This window comes from Cladophialophora psammophila (assembly GCF_000585535.1).
Source record: "Cladophialophora psammophila CBS 110553 chromosome Unknown aczJe-supercont1.6, whole genome shotgun sequence".
NCBI classification, from domain to species: domain Eukaryota; kingdom Fungi; phylum Ascomycota; class Eurotiomycetes; order Chaetothyriales; family Herpotrichiellaceae; genus Cladophialophora; species Cladophialophora psammophila.
In genome coordinates this window covers 1,018,166-1,040,144 of record NW_006912927.1, presented here as the reverse complement: position 1 = coordinate 1,040,144, position 21,979 = coordinate 1,018,166, and the positions used below count along the sequence as shown (strand labels likewise).

The window sequence follows — 21,979 nt, the reverse complement described above, 5'->3', positions numbered from 1 at the left end:
TCAGGCGGTCAGTCACTCTGCCAGGTACGCGCGAATCAATCACTGCTACACCTCCAGGCCAGTGGCACCAGTGGCAGGCCCGAACCTTCCTCTACCGCAGCCCAAACAGTCCCAGGGCCTTATTACTGGGCGCCCTCACAGGGCAGATCGACTATTGCACTGCGCTCAAGGGACCCAGCATGAGGAAAAGGAAACAAGACATCTCCTCATTTGCCTTTCTCGAGTCACCGCTGATTAGAAGAATGTACTCTGCTGCAACAAGTATCCATCGTCGACAAGCAATCCGGCCACTGAATGTCAAGCAGAGATTCACCGCCCTGCCATCCCCGCAACGGCTTCGACGCCTCTTTGGTCAGCCTCATCCCACTGCTCACCTGCTCCAGCTTCACATTTTGGATCCATGCCTGCATGAGACCGATATCAACACGACCTCTTCCGCCTTCCCCGATTCATTGGGCCAACCCCCCTCTCCTCTATGCATCTTGGTGCCCGTGACCATTCAGGTCATCCATGCCCTGGCTCTGCTCACGCTGCATACGAGCCTCTATCTCTCGCAGTTGACTCTCCCGTGCCAGCAACTCTTGTCGTTTCTCATTGATCTCTCGCTGAACCTTAACCTCAATCTCCCGCAGCTTCTCCTCCTCACGTCGGAGTTGTTCTTCCTTGAGGCGGACCGACTGGCTGGCCAGGTCTTCAGGGTTGATCGACGAATCTTGCGCTCTGTGACACAAAACATTAGTCAAACTGCAGACACATACTAATGCGGTCAGGGCCACGTACGAGACACCACCGTCCACGCTCTTGCTGAGTTTCTCCGTTCGATAGTTTTCGTACAGAAAGTCGTGGGTGATCTCTTTGAGATCGGCAAGGTGCGAATGCAAGAGGGCGCTGCGAATGGCCAAGAAATCCGAGTGGCGCGGGTTGTCGACTTCCACAATCCCCCATGGATACTGTCGTGCACGAACCCGACGTCCTCCAATCTCAATCACATCTTCTGACCCGACAATGGCAAACGGCATCAAGCCACGTAGCTCTGCGTTTTCCTCCACTGTGTCCTCGTCGTCCTCTTCAATGTCGTAGGGGAAGTTGTAGACGGGGATTCGGTAGTGTTCAATGTCTTCCATGACCAACTTCTTGGACTCGGCCAATTCAGCAGGGGTCAACGAATCAGCTTTTCCAATGACGGGGATGACGTTGACGCGGGGAGAGAGACGCTTCATCAACTCAATGTCAAGCTCGCGCAGACCATGACCAGTTGGGGTGATGAAGTAGAGTAGAGCGTGCACGCGATTGTCTCGGAACCGGGGATTTCTCTTGATACGAGACTCCTCGGCCAAGATATCGTCGTACTGTCGCTCCAAGTACCCAACAATTTCGCCAAATGCGGATTCGTTATCGATCTGGTCACCAAAGCCCGGGGTGTCGACGATGGTAAGAGATACGCGTGTACCCTCCTCATCCAGTTCCAGCTCTGCAATATTTTTGTCAGTTTATGTCCGACTGATCCTATGATAGTGCGTGTATTCTCCTCCACCTACCAACGGTAACCGGCTTGATTCTCACTCCTTCCTCCAGGTGGGCGTTGGCTGCATCGTCGGCATCTTTGGGCATAAGGACTCGCTTGCCACAGAGGGTGTTGACAAAGGTGGTTCGGCCTGAGAGCGGTCAGATCAGAGCGAGGTGAGGGTGGAGTTCAGGGAAAGGTGTACCAGTTCCACTTGCACCGCACACCATCAAGCAAAACTGAATCCCCTTCTTGACATTCTTCTTTCTCCGAATCTTTAACTGCGCCAGGCGCATGCTGTTAGTAGAGAACATGGTGGCAGCAACAGGCGGTTGATGAAATGGGGGCTTGTCGGTGCTGGTGATTAGGGGGTGAATGTGAAAGAGCGAGACTGCGTACCGCATTCAACGGGGAAGACATGTTTCTGAGGGACTAGGCGTGCAGGGCGCCGGCAGGAAAGAAGGACGCCCGAAAATGGAAGTGTTGTTGACACGAAGAAACGAAGGTATAGAATAGAACAAGAAAACAAATTGTTAAAGCGCGACGAATTGGGGTGAGATGGATGGGGTGTGTATTGAGGTCGTGGACTTGGACAGAGACGGCGACTTTTCAAAAATTAAGGGGAAGCCAGGGATCGACACACCAATTGGTGCCAGCTGGACTCTGGGGGTGGCGCTTTCCCTCTTTGGGTTGCTTGCCTGGTGCTTGCTTCATTCACCAGCCTTGTCACGTGTGGTGACTCTGTCCTCTCTACTCGTTACTAGGTACAGGGGAATATTACTCCCATCTCAACACATCGCAGCCCCTTCAGGCTCCTTCTACCCTTTCTCACCCACGACATCTTGCCCCTTTCTGTGATGAGCAGTCTTGATTGACGCTTGGTGGTACAGCCATGTTACTGGCATAGGTCCTGAATCGTCAAGGCAGGTACCTACCCGTCAGGTAGGTCGCAGGTTCTTTTGTTGACCTTGTGAACTCTCCCACAGCCTTTCTTCCCGCCCCTGGTACTCCGTATTCTCTCATCATGTCGCATCGTCACAATTATCGACGGTCGGGAAACTCGCGGCGACAGCAGTCCGTCGACTTCCCTCGTTATCCTCCTCTGTCACAACCGCAGACAGAGCTGCCGACGTCAGCCCTTGCTCCTCCTCCGCCGACTCCCCCTTCTGCTCCTCCTCTTCACGCACCCATTGCTGTACCTCCTGCGCAGCCTGCGGTCCTCGTCTCAGACTACGAGTCCGACAACCAAGGCTATCAGTCAGACTACCCCACAAAACCACCTCCTCCCAATCGCACCAACGAAGAACTCAATCTATCAGTGCTCAAACGACACAACCCTCAGATATCTTCGATCCTCTCGATAGCTCCTTACGCCGTAGTCTACGAGTTCTCTCCATTACCCCAACCTGAATGGACAAAGACAGGAGTAGAAGGCTCCTTATTCATTTGTGAGCTCACTCCTGGAGCATTCGGCGAAGACAGGTATTCGGCCATTGTGCTCAACAGGAGGGGCTTAGACAATTTCGAAGCGGAACTTAGAGAAGGTGAAAATGCCGGCGTCGAGATAACAGGGGAATATGTCATCATCAGCTTCAAGGAAAGCTATGAGCAAAAGATCTACGGTGTCTATATCTTCCACGACGGGCCCGGGACCTCAACTGAAAACGCCCAGAAGCTGAACGGCGATCTGATGAAGTCTCTGGCCGACCATGCCGGAGCGAGTAGACAAGCTGCCGAGGTAGCCGCTGCGGCTGCCACCACACAACATACGAATGGACACATGTACCAAGCTGAGCAGACATTACAGGATCAGCACGCAAGTGCACCTACTCCTGGTCAACAAATCACTCTCCAGCAACTTTTTGGTCAGCAAAGGGCGGACGACGCAGCCTGGAGTGTACGAGCACATGAATATGATGGTCGAGTCCTTCCTCCATCACAACCGGGGCTGCAAGAGCCCGATGTTCTCAGCGATCTCTTCAGGAAAGCTGGCTTCGACACAAGATAAACATGGCATGCGCTTCCAAATTAAAGGCTTTAATGTTTCCACTTCCTATGTGCGCGAAACACCCTCAATCGTTGTAGCTCTTGGGGGAGGAGCGCCCATTTCAGAGCAGCCTATTGTCTTGATCCAGGAGTTCCATAAGCCAGCCGCTCACTCGTCTTGCCACATATTCGCTCTGATTCAAACACCATGCATGGACCATCGCTTCTGTTTCCAGGATTCGCATTGTCGCTGCTCCTGTCATCTTCTTGCTGTCCTTATCTTGTCCCGTGAATTCCACCTCCTCAGTCTCCACAAACTCTGAACTCGACTGAGGCCCTGTAACATGCTCTCTCTGAACACCAACATCGGCAGCTCGGCTTTCGAAAATTGCTTCCTTTGTAACGTCGGCAATCCAATGGTCTTTCTTCGCAAACCAGAAAAACAGCCTGGGACTCTTCGCGCTGCTCCCATGGCCATCCTTAGCGGTCCATGCGCCACTGTGACTCGCGCCCCAAACCTCCTCTCCCCACTTGTCCCTCCTGATCTCATTCATCTCCCCTCTCGCCATGAACAGGGCCTGTTTGACGCCTCTCTTACTCCTCAAAAAGGCCATCGTGGTCTCAAAGCCATGACTCCCCTTTTCCATCCCGGTCGCGCCAGAGACGAGCCAGGAAAACCACGCCAAAGGGAGGAGTCTCAAGAGAATTGCGTGGAGAAGCATGTGTGCTAGGCTCGGGAGGAAAGGGAGGTAGCGTAGAGGAGGAGTGGCTATTCGGCCGGAGGGGGAGAGGTGGATGTCTTGGATTGTCGGAGTAAGGAGGATGCATGTTGATATTGACCAGCTCGGGCTTGATAGAGGTCCGTTCCTGGTCTGTGGCAAGTCCAAGATCGAGCTGGATGTGTTGTTGTCGTCGTCGTCGTCCTTCCCATCGAAATCGGCGCTGCGCGAAGGACCGAGCGGCGGCGGCGGTGGCGGCGACTGCTGCTGCTGCTGATGATGGTGCCTTTCGTGCCACAGCCTCACGAGCTCTAAAGCGATGTACGCCCCGACGCTATGGCCCATCAGGACGACTTCGACGGGCTCTTCTTGCTCAGAGATGTTTCCAACCAAGCTTCTCTCCTCTTGCATTCTCTGAACCAGGTATTCCACCCTGGCGTAACTGAGTTCGATCTGTTCGCGCAACGGGTAGATCTTGCGTTGTTCCCCCACTGTCCTCCCGTTGTCTTTCCTGTCTGCGTTCCCACGATCTTCGTGCCGCTGGCCATGGCGAGATCGAAAGCGGAACGAGGGCGGGTGGAGCAGTTCTCTGTCCTCCGCGAGCATTGAACACTGACACCCAAGAGATGTTGAGATCACGGTCCCCTCCTCCTCCCGACCATCATCCTCGTTCCATTCATAATCATCACCAGCTCCTTCCTCCTCCTGCTCCTCCTCGCCGTTCTTTCTTTTGTTGTTGTCGTTGTTGTTGTCGCCGTCGTCGTTATTCCTACTCCGAGGTGATTCCTCGTCGACATCAAACCCACCCAAACTCATACCCGCGACCACCACCGCCGCCGCCCTCCTCTCACCCCTCTCGCCATCCTGATTTCCGTCTCCATCCTGATGCCCACTCTCAGGCTCAGCCCCGCGCAGCCCGCGAGCAACAAGCGCCAGAAATGGATGATAATACCCAACCAAGCCGGGATTACCAGGAATGAAGAAGACGAGCGTCCGCCTCGATTTCTTTTTTCCCTTCTCCCTATCTCTCTCCCTCTCCTCTGCCTCCTCCTTCTTCCCCGTCGATGTCGACCTTAGTAACGACTGTCGCGGCGGCAGCGGCGGAACGTGCAGGAAGATATTAGCTGAAAGCCGCGATTCTAGCGGCGCCGGCGGCATGGTTCTGTGCCTTGCCCCTGCCCCTCGCCTCGACCTCACCTCACACACCAACGAGACAACAAGAAAGGTCTGGTCATGAACCCGCTAAATTATTATCTATTGGAGCAAACAATGATGGTCAAGGGTTGGACGGGAAGTCGGGCTCGCCTCCTCAGACAGCACTACATACAGCGTTGTGCTTCCCTACTTGTAAAAAGCTCGTCATGGCTCTGTCAGACACTCGTCATCAATGTCAGCTGGGAATCACGGTCTTTTACAGAGTCGAGAATAAAAAGAAAAGTGGTCAAATATGGCGCCACAGGCTTCCTGCCCAGATTCCATCGGCACATCTCTCTCGTTAACTTCCGAAGAGACCCTTTGATCTTCTGATACTGTACATTCACCGCAAGCATGAAGAATCTGTCACATGAAAAAGCAAGTCCTCCTAGCATCAGCTCCAATCCATGCTCCTCAGAATCCCTCATGTCGCTGCGTGACCATAACCATCCCTTCGTAATGAAAGCCTTTCGTGGGTATCTCTGCTAAATGTGAAAGAAAAGAAAGGAAATCAAACTGAATGTTCAAAACCAGCTCAGTCAAGGACTACGATCTCCACTCTGTGTCTTGCTAACTCCAAGCCCGAGCAGTCCGCGGTAGCTTTGACGTGCATAAGATTGTTGGGTCTGCTTCATGACATTGAAACATCATGCTCTATGCTTGCAGCGCGGCGACCATTATCCGCGTTCCCTCTCTAGGGGAAGGCTTGGAAAGTATCGTCATATGATCCGGGCACATAGGACATGGTGTGGAGCGGCTGCGGTCGCTGCAGAGCATCCAGATGTTCTCTCCCAAACGGGGGTTTCACAAACGCATACCGAGAAGACGTGACTCTATCGACCACGACGCCGGCTCTAGGTCCAGGTATGGGAGCTGTAGAGTGTAGCATCGGGTTTGACACCCTAGACGGGTGAATGGTCGTGGAATCTTGCTGCCGCTGCCACTGTTGAGCTGCCCGAGCATTTTGTTTGGCTTGCCATGCCTCAGGATTTTCTCGTTGCAAACGCTGGTCATTGTACTCCTCTTCTGCTACTCTTTGGTCCTCGTCGTTCAATTGTTCATCATCTTCTTTCTGGAAGGTCTCGGTCAACACGATGCCACGAACGAAGTCAAGTTCGTGAATAATGGCGTCCAGCACGTTCGGATCCTTCCCGAGGCATTCGCTGAAGTCCATTTGCGGTATGTCCCTCACTGGAAACAGATATTCTGTATCCGCACCCTTGCTGGCATGTCGTCTTGGATTTTTCTTATCGACGACACGGCCGAAAAGTTGTGTCTTAAAGACAGACGTGTTGAATAGCTTATCTTCGAACGTTCCCCCGGCTTGGAAGCGGTAAACGAAAACTGGTCTCTTTTGATTTAGACGATATGCTCTGCCAATCGCTTGCTGTTCCCGAGTTGGATTGAAGCTGAAATCGAAGATAATCACTCGATTGGCGCCCTGTAAGTTTAGTCCAAGGCCCCCGGCCCGCATAGAGATCAAGAAAACCTGGTAGTTATCCTTCTGATTAAATTCTTTGGTGAAGGCTTGCCGGTCTGAGACTTTAGTTTGGCCATCAATCCGGCAGAATGAAGTCTTCATTTCTTTGAACATTTGTCCCAGGTAGTTCAAGGTCGGAATACTGTGGCTAAAGATCAAGGTTTTGTCTCTAGCTTCGATCGCCTTTTCGACGATGCGCTTCACAGCAAGCGTGCGGTAAGACAGACTAGGATTGTATAACGCCCTCCGGTCGCCCGCATCGAGAATCTGCAAAGCTCGATGCATTGCCTCTCGCATAGGGCCCGTAACGTCGGGAGCGGCATTCTCGTTGACTTCATCCGGTGCCGAGGTCTCATCTGTGCTATCGCTGGGATCAATGTTGTTGTCTTGGTTGCACATCTTGTGGTCGCGCTCCTTCATTTTAGCCACGAACGCAGCCGGATGGTGGCAGAGCCACGAGAGCATGGCGATCCAGTCCCAGATTCTGGCATTTTTACCTTTCGAAATGCCACCCATCAATTTGAACGACTGTAGCATATGACCAACATAGATGTCGTATGCCTGTCTTTGTAGGTCTGTGAGGGGAATTGTGATAAAGTATTCAGTTTTCGAAGGCATGTCTTTTTCGATGGCACTAAGGTCTGCGCGGTTGATTTTAGGATCAAGGTCCCGCTTGAGCACATGCAACTTGCGAAGCGATAGCCGCTTCTCGCCAGCGCTACTATCGGAATAAAGCCCTGCCATGATAGGCTCTGAGTATTTGGAGCGAAATTGGACCATGTTCCCTAGGTAGCCTGGAGCGATCCAGTCTACCATGGTGTGATATTCTTCGAGATGGTTGTTGAGGGGTGAACCTGACAAGGCAATTCGACTCTTTGTCTTTATGCGTTTTGCAATCTGGCTTATTTTTGACTTTGCGTTCTTGAGCATATGCGCTTCATCTGCAATAACAAGACTGGGTTCATTTAATAGAATCTCTTCGAGGCTGAGTAGAGCGGTTCCCTTTTCTTTCGCGCTGATGCTGTCTATGACTGATTGTCTAAACCGTTCGTAGCCCATAAGAAGAACGCCCCCTTGCTTCGACCAAGCCGTGATAGCTCGAATGTTGTCTTGTTTCCTGGATGAGTCGGCCTTGTGGATTATCCCTAGAATAGCGGGGTCCGGAGTCCACATCAGGAGCTCATCTTCCCAATTGTTGAGTAGAGAAGGAGGGCAAAGAATGAGAGTCTTGTTTTCTTGAAGATGTGGTGGGATGTGGTTTCTGATATTGTGATCATCACTCTGGATGCAAAGAGAGATTGTCGCTAAAAGAGACACCACTTGCATGGTCTTACCCAGACCCATAGTATGCGCCAGAATACAGCCATGATGATTCGGATCCTCGATAATTTCGCGCCACATGAACTGGATGCCATTGACCTGGTGTGGCTTGACTCGTTGAGCAATATGCTGGTGAAGTTCAACGGGTGGCTCTTCCGTGTTGACAATATAGGCGGCGTTCCCGTCAACTTGCATGAGAGCAAGCTTCTTAGCCATAGTCTTGCGTCGCTCTTCTTGTTCTTGAATTCTAACCTTGTCACTGAATTGTTGGCTTATCGCCTCTTGACTTTCTTCCACCTTTCGCTTTCGCTTCTTGTGAGACGAAGGTTGAGCCTCTTCCGCAAGATCAGTTAACATAAAATCTGTCGTTTGTTCGTCTGAGTCATCCAGTGTTTCAGGAACAGAGAAAGAGTCTTGGTCTCGCTTTCTTTTCTTGCCTTTTGTTTGTTCTTCGGATCCTTTTTGGTGTCTGAAAAGTGTTCGGATGACCCTGCCAAGTGAATCGTAAAAAGGCTCAAGCGCAGAATCTTTGTCCTCAAATGCTTGGTCTCTATGGGCTTCTGACAGCTCAAAGTCTTCTAGTGCATTCTGACCACAAATGTATGTTAGATAAAGCGAAACCAGTAATCGAGCGCTCAACTGATATTTCGGTTTGACACCTGCGATGATACCTTCGTCTGCGCCTAGAGCCATGAGTCCGTGGATAATAACCGTTTCTTGAGCCTGGAAACCCGGTATAGACTTGACAAAGGAAGCGAGACTGGTTACTGTATCGAATTCAAGGTCGTATACGGCCTTTGCGAGCGCTCGGCGTTTGTCAATGGGGTCTATGCTTGACCAAGATGTACGCCTCAAGCCCGGGACATCATATACCCCTGGTAAGCTGGTGTCATCTTGAGAAGGTGTATGCTCGGAATCAGAGTCCGTCAAGTCAACAACAGAAATATGCTTCTTCAAGTTCTTCTTTGGAATGTCTAGTCGGACGGGATTAAGTTCTGGTGTACGAACACTGAAGTCAGTAGAAGTAGGGTTGGCGCTCCCTTCAGGTCCGGAGGCCGGGCTGAATGTCAGGTCAATAGGTGCGGCTGTAGAACGTCCTTTACTACGATACCTCGACTTTGGGAGACGTGGGGAGCGATCGAGATCCGAGGTGTCGGAAGAGGATTCTTGAGGCTTGGGCAACTTCGGGTTGATGTGCACAGGGCGGTTGGAATTCGGGGTTTGACCAGCTTCAGGTTTAATACGCCTTTTCCTTCGACGGGCTGGCGTGATAATAGCATCGGTCTCGCTTTCGACATCTGCGTCATTGGCGTGAATATCGGGCATGGCAACATCATGAACGTCCGCGGGAACTTCTTTTTGAGGGGAAGCTTCCAGGGGCATGGCCGGTGGATTTGCTGTGTTCGGAATGATGGGGTTCCAGTCTTCGGTGTCGGACACATGATGAATGGAACCTGCATCAGAGGAGTCATCCACAAAAGAGTCCCCATCTTCTTGGAGGGCTGCTTCCGATTCAGATTCGAGAAGCTCTTCACCCTCCTCAAGATCGTGTTGTTTTGGGGCCGGGACTGCTTTAAGTGCTTCTTTGCTGGGCTTTTCTGGCGGAGTATCTCGAAGCATGACTTGAATGTAGTAGTCATATTCTTGATGGTGATAGACGGTTAATTCGAGGCTTTGACATTGTCTCTTGACGTCCGCTGGATTGCGCCAAACTTCCCCAGCGATCTCGCGTTTGATGCTATCCATCCTCTGCTGAAAGTGATTCTTGAGGTGGTTGAAGTGCTCCGTCACCTTCCGGCGACTTTTGTTTCGGGCTGCGTTCATCCAGTGACGATAAGCTTTCCTCTGGACAGCCAAAAATTTTGTATCCTGCCATTCCTGTTTCCATTCGTGGATGGCTTCATTTATGGCGGCTTCAACCTCAGCTGGTGTCATGTTGGCAGGCTTCCGGCGCAGTGCCTCTTTCTCTGCCCTCTCCTCTTCGATCTCCCTCCAAAGCTCCTCATCGAAATCGCCTTCATCCCCCGAATCGCCATAAACAGGCAGTACATTGGAATCGTCGTCAGCATATTTAGCCGCAAGGTAGTTCAGGTATGACACATGCGAACCGCCTCTTTCTGTCTCCAACGACATGTGATGGGTGACACCCTGGGCGGACTCAGGTAAGTCGATGGCGGATCCTTGGGACTGATATCCTTGGAGGACGGTGACGCTTCGACGTAGGAAAGACTGCATCACGCGAGCCATTGTACGGCGTTGGCCGGCAGGGAAATCGTCTGAGATGTGGAAGGACTTGTCCTTGTCGGCGGCAACGCGATGGATGAAGTTGTCGGCGAGTCCATTTGGAATTCTGTAGTAGAAGAAATCTTGCAGACGAAGTACGTTGCGGCCGAGATAAGAATCGTCGATCGACTTTCTTGAGATGAAAGTTGGTGCGATTCTTTTCTTGCCGTTGACAACAGTATACTCTCTTGCTGGGCGCTGTGGCAGAGAAGATGATTGCTCATTGCGTGTTTCGGAGGGGAGATCATCGTCCACATCATTTTGAATTGAGCTAACGACAGCAGTACTTGACTTTGGCTGTGGGACATCCGGGGTATGGGGGTTGGAAGTTCGAACAGTTGGTACTGCGGGATCCGGAAGGTTGGATGCCGCGACCCCAGGTGAATTGAGGGTGGGATCCACAGGAACAACGCGCTGCTGGCCAACGCCGCCGGTAAGGGAAGGTGATCGAAAGTGATGCGGGGCCTCGATAGACGGTTGAACGCCGAGACCACAGTGCGCAGGAGACTGTGGAATCACCGAAATGCGAGATTGTGTAATTTGGGGGGAGGCATACGTGGCTGACTGCATTCTGGCGATGCTGTCCGCTTGAAATACCATCTGTTGATAGCTTTTCGAGGCCCGGCGGAGGAACTCAACCGCTCTCATGATGGCTCTCCTTTGTCCAAAAGACGGTATCCCCAGGTCTTCCTTCAGAGTTGCCATGTCAAGAGCGAGGAGATTGTCGCCGTCGACATGGTTTCGGCGAAGAGCATCCTCCAGGCAGTGGCGGTCTGGGATCAACTGAGGTTTGTCTTTGGACAGCCAACGTGGTGTCGTGGACTGGCAGAGTTCGCTGATGACTTGGTCGATTGACCAGTTTCGCGGATCATCGTCGACATCGAGAACAGCGTCCATGGTGAGTCATTCATCAGGCTAGTCACAGCGAGAGATGAATGAGAAAGGCAGGAAAATGAAGTTGATGAAGCCAAAAAGTCGTCTGGACGCAGGAAGGGAGCAGGAAGTGAAGTGCAAACAACAGGCAACGCCACAAAGAGCGTAGTCAGTCGGCCGAGTGGTAAAAGACTGTACAAGTACTTTTGAAGGAGACATTGGGTGAGGCAAATGTGAATGCAAGAACAACCCCTCCCCCAAATTTCTTGCCCTAGCGGTAAAGGGCAGCCGCAAGAATGGCGTTCACATGGTATAGAACCGAGTAAGCCTTGGTGGCATCGGACCGAGGAAGGAGAGACAACAATGGAGGGTGAGAATTGAGCAAAGACCAGGCGGCAACAAGTCGAGCAGTCCTCAGCAGTTGAATCGACAAGGATAAGGCAGAGGGGTGTGAGGCTTTGCCCGTCTGGTGCCTTGATTTGGCAATGGCGCGGGAAAAGAGTGATGGGGGCCAGATTAAGCGCTTCGGTCTCTCGCACGTGATGGGTTGGCGAGGAAGGTAGAGCGAGCAATCAGCTGATTGCTCAATGCTGACTAAACAGCTCTTCGAGACTGACGCCCGACTTTTCGCGCGGTTGATCTCGTCTTGGGCATATTGTAAGTCAGCCTTCTACAATCGACCTCGCTCTTAGGACCAGAGTCTGACCGCTTTAGCCAGGTGGTTGCCTTATCCCGCTCTCTAAAGACCATGGCAGATCAAGCATCCAACAAAGCCTACATCGACTATCCTCCGCCGCTGACGCCCGAGCAGGAAGAGTACCTCGTCCAGACAGTGAAAAATTGGACCATAGAACATGGGCTTACAGTGAGACCGTCCACAGCAATAGTGCCCAAGGAGACGAATCCCAAGAATGTCCTCGCTACTAATGCTCCAGTCACCCTGTTTCCAAGCCCGTTTCCCAAGGCTTGCTTTGAACTGGCCAGGAGCATCCAGCCGGTCTACAATGAACTCTACGCTAGCGTTGCCAGCGATGAGCAGTGGCTAGAGGAGATCATGAGAGAGTGAGTGAAGTACTGTGCTTGGCCTACCCACCGCCCTTCTGCGTTCTTTGGCCCCTTCGTGCACAGCCATGGCCCCACCACAGGCACAATCAAGACTGATACCAAGCCTAGACTGATAGAGGTCGACGACTTCCTTGCCAATCTCTGGAAGATACATTTATCCGTCAAGGAAGAGGGCTATGTTCAAGACCTGTCTTTGGGAATGTTCCGCTCTGACTACATGGCACACATTGCAGAACATGCGCCGCCATCCCTCAAGCAAGTTGAATTCAACACCATCTCTTCATCATTCGGAGGCTTAGCTTGTCTTGTTGCACAGATGCATACTCATCTTGCAACATTCCCTTCACCAAAGCACTCAGTGGCGTATCCCATGCATCCATTGTTCGCGACCTCGTCCGGCGATAGCTCTATCCATACCATCGGCCATCCTCCTCCTAATGAGGCTGTGGCGACCTTAGCCGCAGGCCTCGCGACCGCTCATGCAGCGTATGGGCCTTCGAGATCAGAACCCCAACTCCCAACCTGCATAATCTTTCTCGTTCAAGACAACGAGCGCAACATCTTCGATCAATTGGCCCTTTCTACTCATCTGGACAAACACCATCACGTCCCCTCATTCCGCCTCCCGACAAGCAAGATCCTAGCTTATACGTCCATCCCGTCAAAGGACAGTAATCCCTGTCGACCTCTGATTTACACCCCTCCATCGTCCCCGTCCACTCCATTTGAAGTAACGGTAGTGTATTTTCGAGCCCTCTACGCTCCAACGGAATATAACACATCTACATCGTGGGCAGCTCGCCATCACCTGGAACGCAGCGCAGCAATAAAATGCCCCAGCATCCTCCTTCACCTTTCTGGCTCCAAGAAAGTCCAACAGGTGCTTACCTCTCAACCCCCGGACACCGACCACCTCAAAGCCTTCCTGCCAACCCATTCGGCCAGTGTACTTCAAAACCTCCGCTCGACCTTCGCACCACAATATTCCCTCTCTGCTCCTACCTCTGAGGCACTAGGCGAACTAGAAGGAATCCGCCTAGCCCTCTCCGCCGAGACGGCGGCAAACCACGTGCTAAAGCCACAACGTGAGGGAGGCGGCAACAACACCTACCGCACCAACATCCCGCCCTTCTTAAATTCCATCCCTAAATCCCAGTGGAAGCAGTACATTTTGATGGAGCTGATCCGTCCACCCACCGCGGCTAAAAATACCGTTTTACGGAGTGACGGACGGGTCGTCAGCGGCAACGTCATTTCCGAATTGGGTATATTTGGTACTTGTCTTTGGAGAAATACACCGGGTGAAACGAGGCCTGAGATTCTGCATAACACGGAGGGCGGGTACCTCTTGAGGACCAAAGGGAAGGATAGCGACGAAGGCGGGGTTGCCGCCGGCTTTAGCTCCTTGGATAGCTTGATATTATATGAAGAGTACTAGGATAGAGATGAGTGCGTGACTTAGATAGGATGAAGAAATAGACATACATTCCGATCGCTTTGTTGCTAATTGTGGCATCACAGTGGATAGTAGCTTCCTCGAAGCTAGTCCTAAAGCCTGTAACACTCGAGAGTAATGATATCATAAACTCGTTCAGTGAGAGAGATTGAAGCAAATGGAAGCGCGTGCTTTCTAACAGGTTCAGGTTGGCCAGCCATAAAAGAGGGGAGTCGGACGCTGCCGCTAGTCGCCGAGGGGAGAAGCCTGTTCGCCTGGCCTGGATATCAATGCTGGAATATCTGATAGCCTCATTCGAACACTTGAGAGGACCCCGCCCCTCTAAAAGCCGCCCGCCATAGGAGTGCCGCTAGATTAGCAAAGTCGGCTCTTATGACAAAAGACCGTGTGTTTCAGCTGTGACGAGATGCCTCTCGTGACGGTTGTGATGAGGACAGTCTCCTCGTAGAGCCGTCAGGCTTCTTTCTTTCTTTATCGACAACTAATCTCTGCCAGACAGACATGTTGACAAGCCGCAGCATACGGGCTGTTCGGGGGCCGGAGGTTGCGCAATTTGACTTGGTTCAGGGTGACACTTTCGCTCTTCTTTCACGTTCAGCAGAACGTGGCGGCAGGCCCTTACGAGATGCTCGGCCTTCTTTTGCTGTTTGGGCTCTCGAGCTCTTTGTCAGGTACCTTTTGGGCACTGCGACGATTGATGCTACTGCCTTTGACGGAAGACTTGACAGATAGAGCAGGTATTGTACAGGAATGACAACCGTACCACAGATCCAGTTTCCCAAGATGAGAATATAGTTGTTGGGGATCCGATCAGCATTGCGCTGCGCAGCAGCAGCCAGAGACACGACGTCATGCAAACGTGTTTCAAGGTCTTGCAGCCTGGCTTCAATCTGCACAGACGAGATGGTTGATCTCTTTTCGTAGCGTCGCATGGCCCTGTTCAGGGCGTCTAGCTCTGGCTGCACAGTTTTCTTAACTTCGGAAGTGGCTGTCGCAGAGGCTTGAGCTACCAGTGCTCCGTTAGCTTGTTCCTCTTTTTGCTTTCCGGTGCCAGCAATGCGGTCCGCAACATGCGTCTCAAGGTCGTCTAGCCTGCGCGAGATATCGCGAATTTGCTGATTGTCCACCCGACTTGATTCCTTGAGAACATCCATGTTCGCCCGCCGCTGTAGGAATAGGGTTCGCCGCTGCACCATCTTTATCAAATGAGAGATGGGTCGAATCTCGGCCACTAATATGAATATGCTGAGATTGTAATTCGAGACCAAGCCCTCAGATGGCCTAGAGAGCTGGGATCTGATGCTATGCAGAAGCCAGGCAGCGATGAGAGGGGATACAAAACAGGAAAACAGTGCCAGAAGCTCATGGACACGAAGCTCTTTCTGGGCAGCTGCGCCGTCTGTGTTGAGAAGTTTCGCACGCGCACTATTAGAGCTAGGCTTGAAGTTTTTGATGCCATCTTCGCCGGCTCCGTTCAGAGATAGTGGATCCTGATCCTCGTCCGCTTCGTCAATCGGCGTGAAGACGGGAGGAGTGGTTGAATCTGCCAATACAGGGGTCTGAGCTGCATGATACCAGTCCCTGGATCAGTTATAAGTCGAGGCTCCAAGCACAGAAGGATCTAGACAATTACCAAGGCGATCTGAGGGCCCAGTTCATGAATATGGCAGCCAGGCCCAGCAACGTCACATCCGTGATAACAGCGCTACCGTTCTTGAAGAACATGCCACCAACAGCGGGAAGTAGGGCAAGACCAAGAGGCAGGGACTGCCAATGAGAATTGTCGTCGAGATCGTGAAAGTCATGGTCGTCCCTCGCCCGTGGCAGTAATATATCGTCCGTAGATGACCGTAACGATCTGCGTGTCTCAGAAAGAGTTTCAGAGAGGAATGAGCTTCGTCGGCGGTGGAGTTGAGGGTTTCCTTCAGCAAAGGTAGCTGCCCTTCCCGAAGGTCGCTGCCTCAAGCCCTGTGGTGGTGGACTAACTTGTCGGCCGGATGAAACATGCGGAGGGAGGGTAATAGAAGGAGATTTTTCCGATGCCATGATTCAGGTCCTTGAGGTGAAAATAGTGTTTCGAGGCGATGGTAAATGGGCCAAGATGGGCACAAGGAGCAAGTCTAGCGGATACGAATTCCGCAGAGCTTTGACGCGTCACGACATCCTTAAGCGTTTGAAGGTGCTTGGAATGAAAGAAGAGAAAAAAGACAATCGCCGCTTCAATACGATACCAAAGAGCCCAGGGACCTTATGCGCCTGTCATAATGCTTGGAAAAGTGAAAGGAGTGGCATTGATAGAGAAGCTGAATGCTGATGATGATGATGCTGCTCCTGGTATGAGACAAGACGACAACGAGCGCAAGGCAGGCACCGGGCTAGGGCGCCGGAATAAATATACTCCGTATTGCCGAGGCCCTTGGCACCTGGCACGTTTTGAGTTGGAGTCTCCTCCTCTATCAAGTATCTCTGCTCCCCTTTACAACATCACTTGCTTCTCAGCCGCCTCAACCCACCGATCCAAAGCCAAAGCATCGTTCAGACTCATGGCAATGTACCTTGTCACTGAATTCAATTTCGAGGCCAATCACGGCAAATGGGATATTGACTCTCTCATCCACGAGACACTCAACAGATGATCCGTTTCCCGCTGCTGTGTAAACACTGGATCTCGCCTCAAACGTCTGGGCAACTCTAACCTGCCGACAAACATTCCAAGCCGCGCAAGGATAGCACGCTATTTGCAAATAGTTTACGTGCATTCTCGGAACTAATGAAGAGACGCCCACGGCGTACGAGCGCCAGTTTGCTGGAGCCTGTCCCTTTGGGCAAAGCCTTATTCAACACCGCTTTGGGAGAGATGTCTCTGAGATATCTGAGAAGCCCCACAAGTGCGACCATATGTACCAATGCTTCAGTGTAAGTAGAGTCAAGGGGAACGAAAACTACCGAGATGGAGGAAGACGCGAGAAATCATTTCGGCTGTCCTTTACTCGTCTTTTCGCTCCTTTTATCTTTCTGTTTGCAAGAAGAGCGTATCTACTTGACACAGGAAGGATGGCATGGAACACTTCTTCCATAATCGTCGTGCCACTGGCCTTATTGGCTATCGTCGCAGCTTTTCCTCCCATGGTTGTTCAATTGCGCGCTAAGAACTTTGCAGCCTCGGTTCTCCTGATCGGAATCACTATACTGAATATCCAGAACCTCGTCAACGCTGTGATATGGGCGTCTGACAACCCCGACGACTGGTGGGATGGGAAAATACTGTGTGATATTGAAGTTAAACTCTACATTGGTATTTTCCAGGCCATTGAAGGAGCCATTGCGAGCCTTTTTCGACAAATTTCGACAATCCTTGACGCAGACCGCATAACTGTCACCCCCTGCCCACGACAGCGCAGAGTCAGCCGCATGATAGAGCTCCTCTTTTGCATACTTTTGCCTGCGCTTGTCATGGTCGGCCATTACATTGTCCAGAAAGGAAGATATTGGCTCAGAACAGTGGCTGGATGTGTAGCGCTCTTCGACAACAACTGGGTAGCGCCTTTCGTGACTTATGGATGGCCAATGGTCGTCTGTCTCATTGGAAGCGTCTATTGTCTGGTCTCAGTCGTCCGCCTCTGGCGGCACCGGAAGCAAGTGTCGTCTCTGCTTTCGCACACTCCCGGCTCCACAGCGTCCCGATTCTTCCGATTGTTCGCACTTGCATTCGTCCTTCTGGCAATATATTGCCCTCTGGCCATATTTGCTTTCGTCCAGAATGTCCAGGTGCCAATGCACATGTTCTCTTGGTCATACATTCATCCTTCCGACTGGTCCGAAAGAATCATCGTGGTTCCAGACTCCGCCTTGAAACCAGCCTCTCAAGGCTTCTCCTTCGACCGGTGGGCGCAAATCTTTACGGCCTATGTCTCATTCGCATGCTTCGGGCTTGGTGAGGATGCAACTCGGATGTACAAGAGCTGGGCTGAAAAAGCGAGCTGCTTCCTAGGCGGACACTTCAAAGAGAGGGCCAAGTTATCACAGCAGTTGCCTCGCACAACTCGCAATCGTCCACAGGCTGGAAATGAGGCAGTTTTTGCATGCGTTATGGACGACTTTCCTCCAGAGGACAATCACGACCCGGCTCCGCAACATCAACCTCGGGAGCAAACAGCTGCTTCAGAGCTCGTTGCTCAAGACTCTTGATCAATTGGAGGTGCGCTGCTGGAACAAGGGTTGATTACAGACCTTTTTGCCTTTACAATACATATCTTTCCTAGATAATCCTGTTGGGGGGTGACAGGCCCGCCATCACCGCTTAACTAACCTCATGAGTGGCAAAATACACACGGAGAAGGGATCCAATAAAACATTCACAAACAGCATCGTGGCGTCTAATTTCCTCGCTCAAGCGACGAATAAACGCATACATGAAATCGTCCCATGTTGAAGTTGTCAAACCTCCTGGCCCTTGTTAGGCATTGGCGGCTTCGGGCGCGATCTCCTCCTCCTTAGGCTGCGGTCTTTTCAAAACTTCCACTTTCGTCTGGACCAGACTCAATGAGCTCTGTTTCTTGCCGTCCGAATCCTCGTAGGTGCGCATGGTGGCATCTCCTTCAAGATAGACAAGCGTCCTATGCGGCATCAGTGAGCAAATTTCCGGATATTGTGGATTGATTTTGCTGTGCTTACCCTTTGGTCAGTCCCATCACAAGATCTCGCTGGGGCGAACTCTCCGGAGCAAAACTGGCGACGCGGAACCACGATGTTTGGCGATTTTCCTTCGGTCCATAACTGGTGCCCACGACGTATTTGATCACTTGGCCTTTGCCCGTGTCTGTGAGTTCTGGGTCTGCGCCGAGTCTGCCAACCAGAGTCATGCGGGCAAGTTGAGATGGGCGAGTCGTTGAGAATGCGCGATGTGATATGGAAGGGATCGCAGACGTCATGCGTCTGGTTGGGGAAAGGAGGAGTGACATGGCCGGTATTTTGTGGAGGTGGTTTGGAGCTCTGTGACTGCGAAAAGGGGCACAGTCAACAGAGACAGCTAATGTCACTAGTTGTTACCTGAATCAGGTCGGGCAGACCGACAAACCGCTTGATCGGGTAACAATTGACAGGTGGGAAGTTGGAGAGTTGAGGCTGGAACCTGCGCGGCGACGCGGTTCTGGTTCTGGTTCTGCGGACCTTTAGAAAGTCGCGATCAGGGGATCCCAGTTGAAGCTAACCTAATACGGCAAAGTGCTTTCATCAATCAAATGACGTCGTCTTTTGAATTACTAGCTCGCTTGAAAGGATTCTCAAGATTCTACCGGGTACAAGGTAGAGCTTGCGAGCCCGTCTTCAAAACTCCCGAGGCAGAAAAGCGTACACACCGAGACATATACTGCCCCGTTCTGCCGGTGCTCATGTTTGACCGCATACGTTACTTTCCTATTATCCCTAGTCCGACCTTGTGTGACAGAAGCTGGCCATGTGCCATAGTCTTGATTTGGACCTCCTCCAAGCCCACAGAGCGGATTTGTTGCCATGGTGCTCTTCGGAAAACAAGGCGCAGTCCATGAATGCAAGCCTTCTCTGCCGCATAGCATTATGGAAGCACCGTCGGCTACCGCTAGCGGCATGCCGCGATGCTTTGATCAATAGCGAATACTGGTGATCCTTTGATCTCTCGGACAAAGATCTGGTCCTTCATACCGGAAATAGCCCACAAAGAGATCATGCAGATCCCAAGGTTGAACGAGGCTCTGTATCGGGCTTAAAGGTTTGTGCAAGCTGCTTTGCTTTCTTGTTCCATTTCCTCGCACCTGCATTACAATTAAAGTAATCTGTTGAAGATATACAATGTCAGCCTCCGATTTTAGGATGAGCGCGGTCGCGTGGTTATTCATCTCGATGTTCGCTGGAGTTATCCTGATTCTCGCCATCGTCTATCTTTTTGCCCTCAAGATTCGACACGACAAGAAGAAAGCAGCTCGAAAAGCAGAGGACGGCGAAATCTTTAGTAACGTTATCGCAAACCCAATCACGACATAAAGAGCAAATAGCTCACCCGATCTACTCTTTCGACAGACCAAGTGCAGTACAGTGTATTTCCGACCCTGATCAGCGAAATAATTGCGAGACTGTCGGGTTCAAGTGAGCAATCAGGCTACAGCATCTGCGCAGTCAACAACTCGAGACGCCGAAACCGTTCAAGTACCTTTGTTCTTGCGGTCGCTGACCTACAGGACCATTCTTTGTTCCGGTCACATCAAAGAGAGCCACGTCCGACCTGGAATCTGTCAATTACCGCGACCCACCCCCTCTCCATACTGGTTTTCATGCTGGTCAAAGGCTATTCATTTGCAGAAAATCGCGTCTTCATACTTTCACAGCCCCCAAAATGCTCCCACTTTCCGCGCTCATAATTCTAGGGGTTGTTGGCACTTTCAGCACCCTGACGTTCTTGTTCGCGATATATCACACAGTCAAAACCAGACTTGAAGCACGAAGACTACAGAGGGTTGGACCGGACAATGACATGTCTCGATCACTGACAGAAACCGCAGTGTCCCCGGGAACCATCGCAAGATCTCAGACATCAATGCCAGAAGCACCGCCCTCGACACCATCAATCACGCATCCCGGAACGCCGGAAGCAGAATACCCGCCTCCTCTTCCACGAGAACTGGAGTTAAAAGATAATATCAGTCGAGCGAGGACGCCAAAATCGCCACTATCCCCGATGATAAGGCGTCCCAAAATGCCAGATGTAGAGCACTCAACGCACTTACCTCGGGAGTGCAAGACTCAGGCGGAAGACTTCCTCCGAGCGGAAACACCTCCACCCCTGCCTCCGTCGAACAGGGACCGTCTTCCCAGAATCCACAGAGACAGAGATAGCATGCACGAAATATACGAGATATACAGCAAATTACCGCCGACCCCTAAGTCGGCTCCCCCCCAGAATAACGACCTTTGCGATTGGCGGACAGTAGATGGGCTACTTTGGGCGGGAGCGGGCGTGGGAGATGAACATGGTTTAGTCTGGAGGGGAGACGGCAAGGTGCATGCATATACCCGAGAGCAGCTTGTGTAACTTGTCGCAACGGTGGAGAATGCAAAACCGACCCTCTCATACATGGTAGTCAATAACGATACTACATTATAGTTCGACCTTTCCCAAGCCACATCGCGTGCTGAAGCGAGCAGGAACTCAGTGGATGAACTGGATCGCAGCGTTTCCGAATCTTCGAACGACTTGCTCCCGTAACCATGGCCCCAGAATCAACAATCCAGAGTGCCGTCATCACTGAGCAACTGGATTTGCATCACCTGTGGAAGGTCGATGCTATGTTCATCAAACCACTGTTCGCTGCATGATCTACGGGTATGATACCAAGCTTGTGGGGAGTAATTCCTTTCAATCTTGCAACGGTCTTGCTTGTTCCTTCATATCTCATCTACAAACCATTGGTTGGGCAGAGCATTTGGCTAGACCATTGATCTTTCTAGGTCATAGTGTCGGCGGTATTCTCGTGAAGAAAACATTGACATATCTCGGTGGTGCACTTGGAGATGTCTTCCAGACTATGCTTTCAACCCAAGTTGTTCGTGGCATTCGGAGTGCCCAACCGAGGAATGAATGTCGATCATATACTCACCGTCATAGGATCGGGACCCAACAAACAGTTGATAGAAACTCTCTCAGAGAAACCCCCAAACGTCCAATGTTGGCTCTTCTCGCTGTACGAAACGCTCTCTGGAGTCGCACAGCATCGCAGCATCCGGATTGTGTTGGCTTATGAGACCGAAAAGACACCCTTAACTGACGTCAATCCCTAGAAACCTCAATGCCTGCACATGCTGACTGGCCGCAATCTAGGCGCCAATCAACTGGGGAGGCAAAGAGAACCGGGGCTTCTGAGGTACTTGTGCAGCGCGCATCTGCTGTACAATGCGACTCGAGGATTCCTCAAGACATATTTCCCATCAATAAAGATCACTCAAATACAGTCTTCCTTGATTTTGATACTTTGGATGAGTACCGTGGATTTCCAGAAGTGATCTGACAGTAGATTCTCGATGTCGTCTCGACGTCACAATATTCATCTTGCCGGACAAATGTCAAGTTT

At 51.5% G+C, this 21,979-nt stretch overlaps 10 protein-coding genes across 10 annotated transcripts; 5 read left to right on the top strand and 5 right to left on the bottom strand.

The window, feature by feature from the left end:
• Positions 1 to 473: 473 nt before the first annotated feature.
• Positions 474 to 1,800, bottom strand: A1O5_04708 (uncharacterized protein; the record flags this gene model as incomplete). Its single annotated transcript, XM_007745312.1, has 4 exons — positions 474 to 720; positions 781 to 1,471; positions 1,539 to 1,655; positions 1,710 to 1,800. 4 exons carry the CDS (start codon positions 1,798 to 1,800, stop codon positions 474 to 476), a joined length of 1,146 nt encoding a protein of 381 aa, XP_007743502.1.
• Positions 1,801 to 2,528: 728 nt separating this feature from the next.
• Positions 2,529 to 3,512, top strand: A1O5_04707 (uncharacterized protein; the record flags this gene model as incomplete). Its single annotated transcript, XM_007745311.1, has 1 exon — positions 2,529 to 3,512. One exon carries the CDS (start codon positions 2,529 to 2,531, stop codon positions 3,510 to 3,512), a length of 984 nt encoding a protein of 327 aa, XP_007743501.1.
• A 100-nt stretch (positions 3,513 to 3,612) lies between these two features.
• On the bottom strand, positions 3,613 to 5,367 carry A1O5_04706 (uncharacterized protein; the record flags this gene model as incomplete). Its single annotated transcript, XM_007745310.1, has 1 exon — positions 3,613 to 5,367. The coding sequence occupies one exon, from the start codon at positions 5,365 to 5,367 to the stop codon at positions 3,613 to 3,615; it is 1,755 nt and encodes a 584-aa protein (XP_007743500.1).
• Positions 5,368 to 6,097: 730 nt separating this feature from the next.
• A1O5_04705 (uncharacterized protein) lies at positions 6,098 to 11,383 on the bottom strand (the record flags this gene model as incomplete). Its single annotated transcript, XM_007745309.1, has 1 exon — positions 6,098 to 11,383. The coding sequence occupies one exon, from the start codon at positions 11,381 to 11,383 to the stop codon at positions 6,098 to 6,100; it is 5,286 nt and encodes a 1,761-aa protein (XP_007743499.1).
• Positions 11,384 to 12,107: 724 nt separating this feature from the next.
• Positions 12,108 to 13,862, top strand: A1O5_04704 (glutathione synthetase; the record flags this gene model as incomplete). The annotated part of the gene is made up of 2 exons (XM_007745308.1): positions 12,108 to 12,421; positions 12,533 to 13,862. The coding sequence occupies 2 exons, from the start codon at positions 12,108 to 12,110 to the stop codon at positions 13,860 to 13,862; spliced, it is 1,644 nt and encodes a 547-aa protein (XP_007743498.1).
• Positions 13,863 to 14,443: 581 nt separating this feature from the next.
• Positions 14,444 to 15,926, bottom strand: A1O5_04703 (uncharacterized protein; the record flags this gene model as incomplete). The annotated part of the gene is made up of 2 exons (XM_007745307.1): positions 14,444 to 15,461; positions 15,514 to 15,926. The coding sequence occupies 2 exons, from the start codon at positions 15,924 to 15,926 to the stop codon at positions 14,444 to 14,446; spliced, it is 1,431 nt and encodes a 476-aa protein (XP_007743497.1).
• A 1,008-nt stretch (positions 15,927 to 16,934) lies between these two features.
• On the top strand, positions 16,935 to 18,068 carry A1O5_04702 (uncharacterized protein; the record flags this gene model as incomplete). Its single annotated transcript, XM_007745306.1, has 1 exon — positions 16,935 to 18,068. One exon carries the CDS (start codon positions 16,935 to 16,937, stop codon positions 18,066 to 18,068), a length of 1,134 nt encoding a protein of 377 aa, XP_007743496.1.
• A 268-nt stretch (positions 18,069 to 18,336) lies between these two features.
• Positions 18,337 to 18,841, bottom strand: A1O5_04701 (uncharacterized protein; the record flags this gene model as incomplete). Its single annotated transcript, XM_007745305.1, has 2 exons — positions 18,337 to 18,496; positions 18,555 to 18,841. The coding sequence occupies 2 exons, from the start codon at positions 18,839 to 18,841 to the stop codon at positions 18,337 to 18,339; spliced, it is 447 nt and encodes a 148-aa protein (XP_007743495.1).
• An 865-nt stretch (positions 18,842 to 19,706) lies between these two features.
• A1O5_04700 (uncharacterized protein) lies at positions 19,707 to 19,898 on the top strand (the record flags this gene model as incomplete). Its single annotated transcript, XM_007745304.1, has 1 exon — positions 19,707 to 19,898. The coding sequence occupies one exon, from the start codon at positions 19,707 to 19,709 to the stop codon at positions 19,896 to 19,898; it is 192 nt and encodes a 63-aa protein (XP_007743494.1).
• A 349-nt stretch (positions 19,899 to 20,247) lies between these two features.
• Positions 20,248 to 20,805, top strand: A1O5_04699 (uncharacterized protein; the record flags this gene model as incomplete). Its single annotated transcript, XM_007745303.1, has 1 exon — positions 20,248 to 20,805. A coding segment is annotated over one exon (558 nt), but the record flags the coding sequence as incomplete, so codon positions are not given.
• Between the last annotated feature and the right edge of the window lie 1,174 nt (positions 20,806 to 21,979).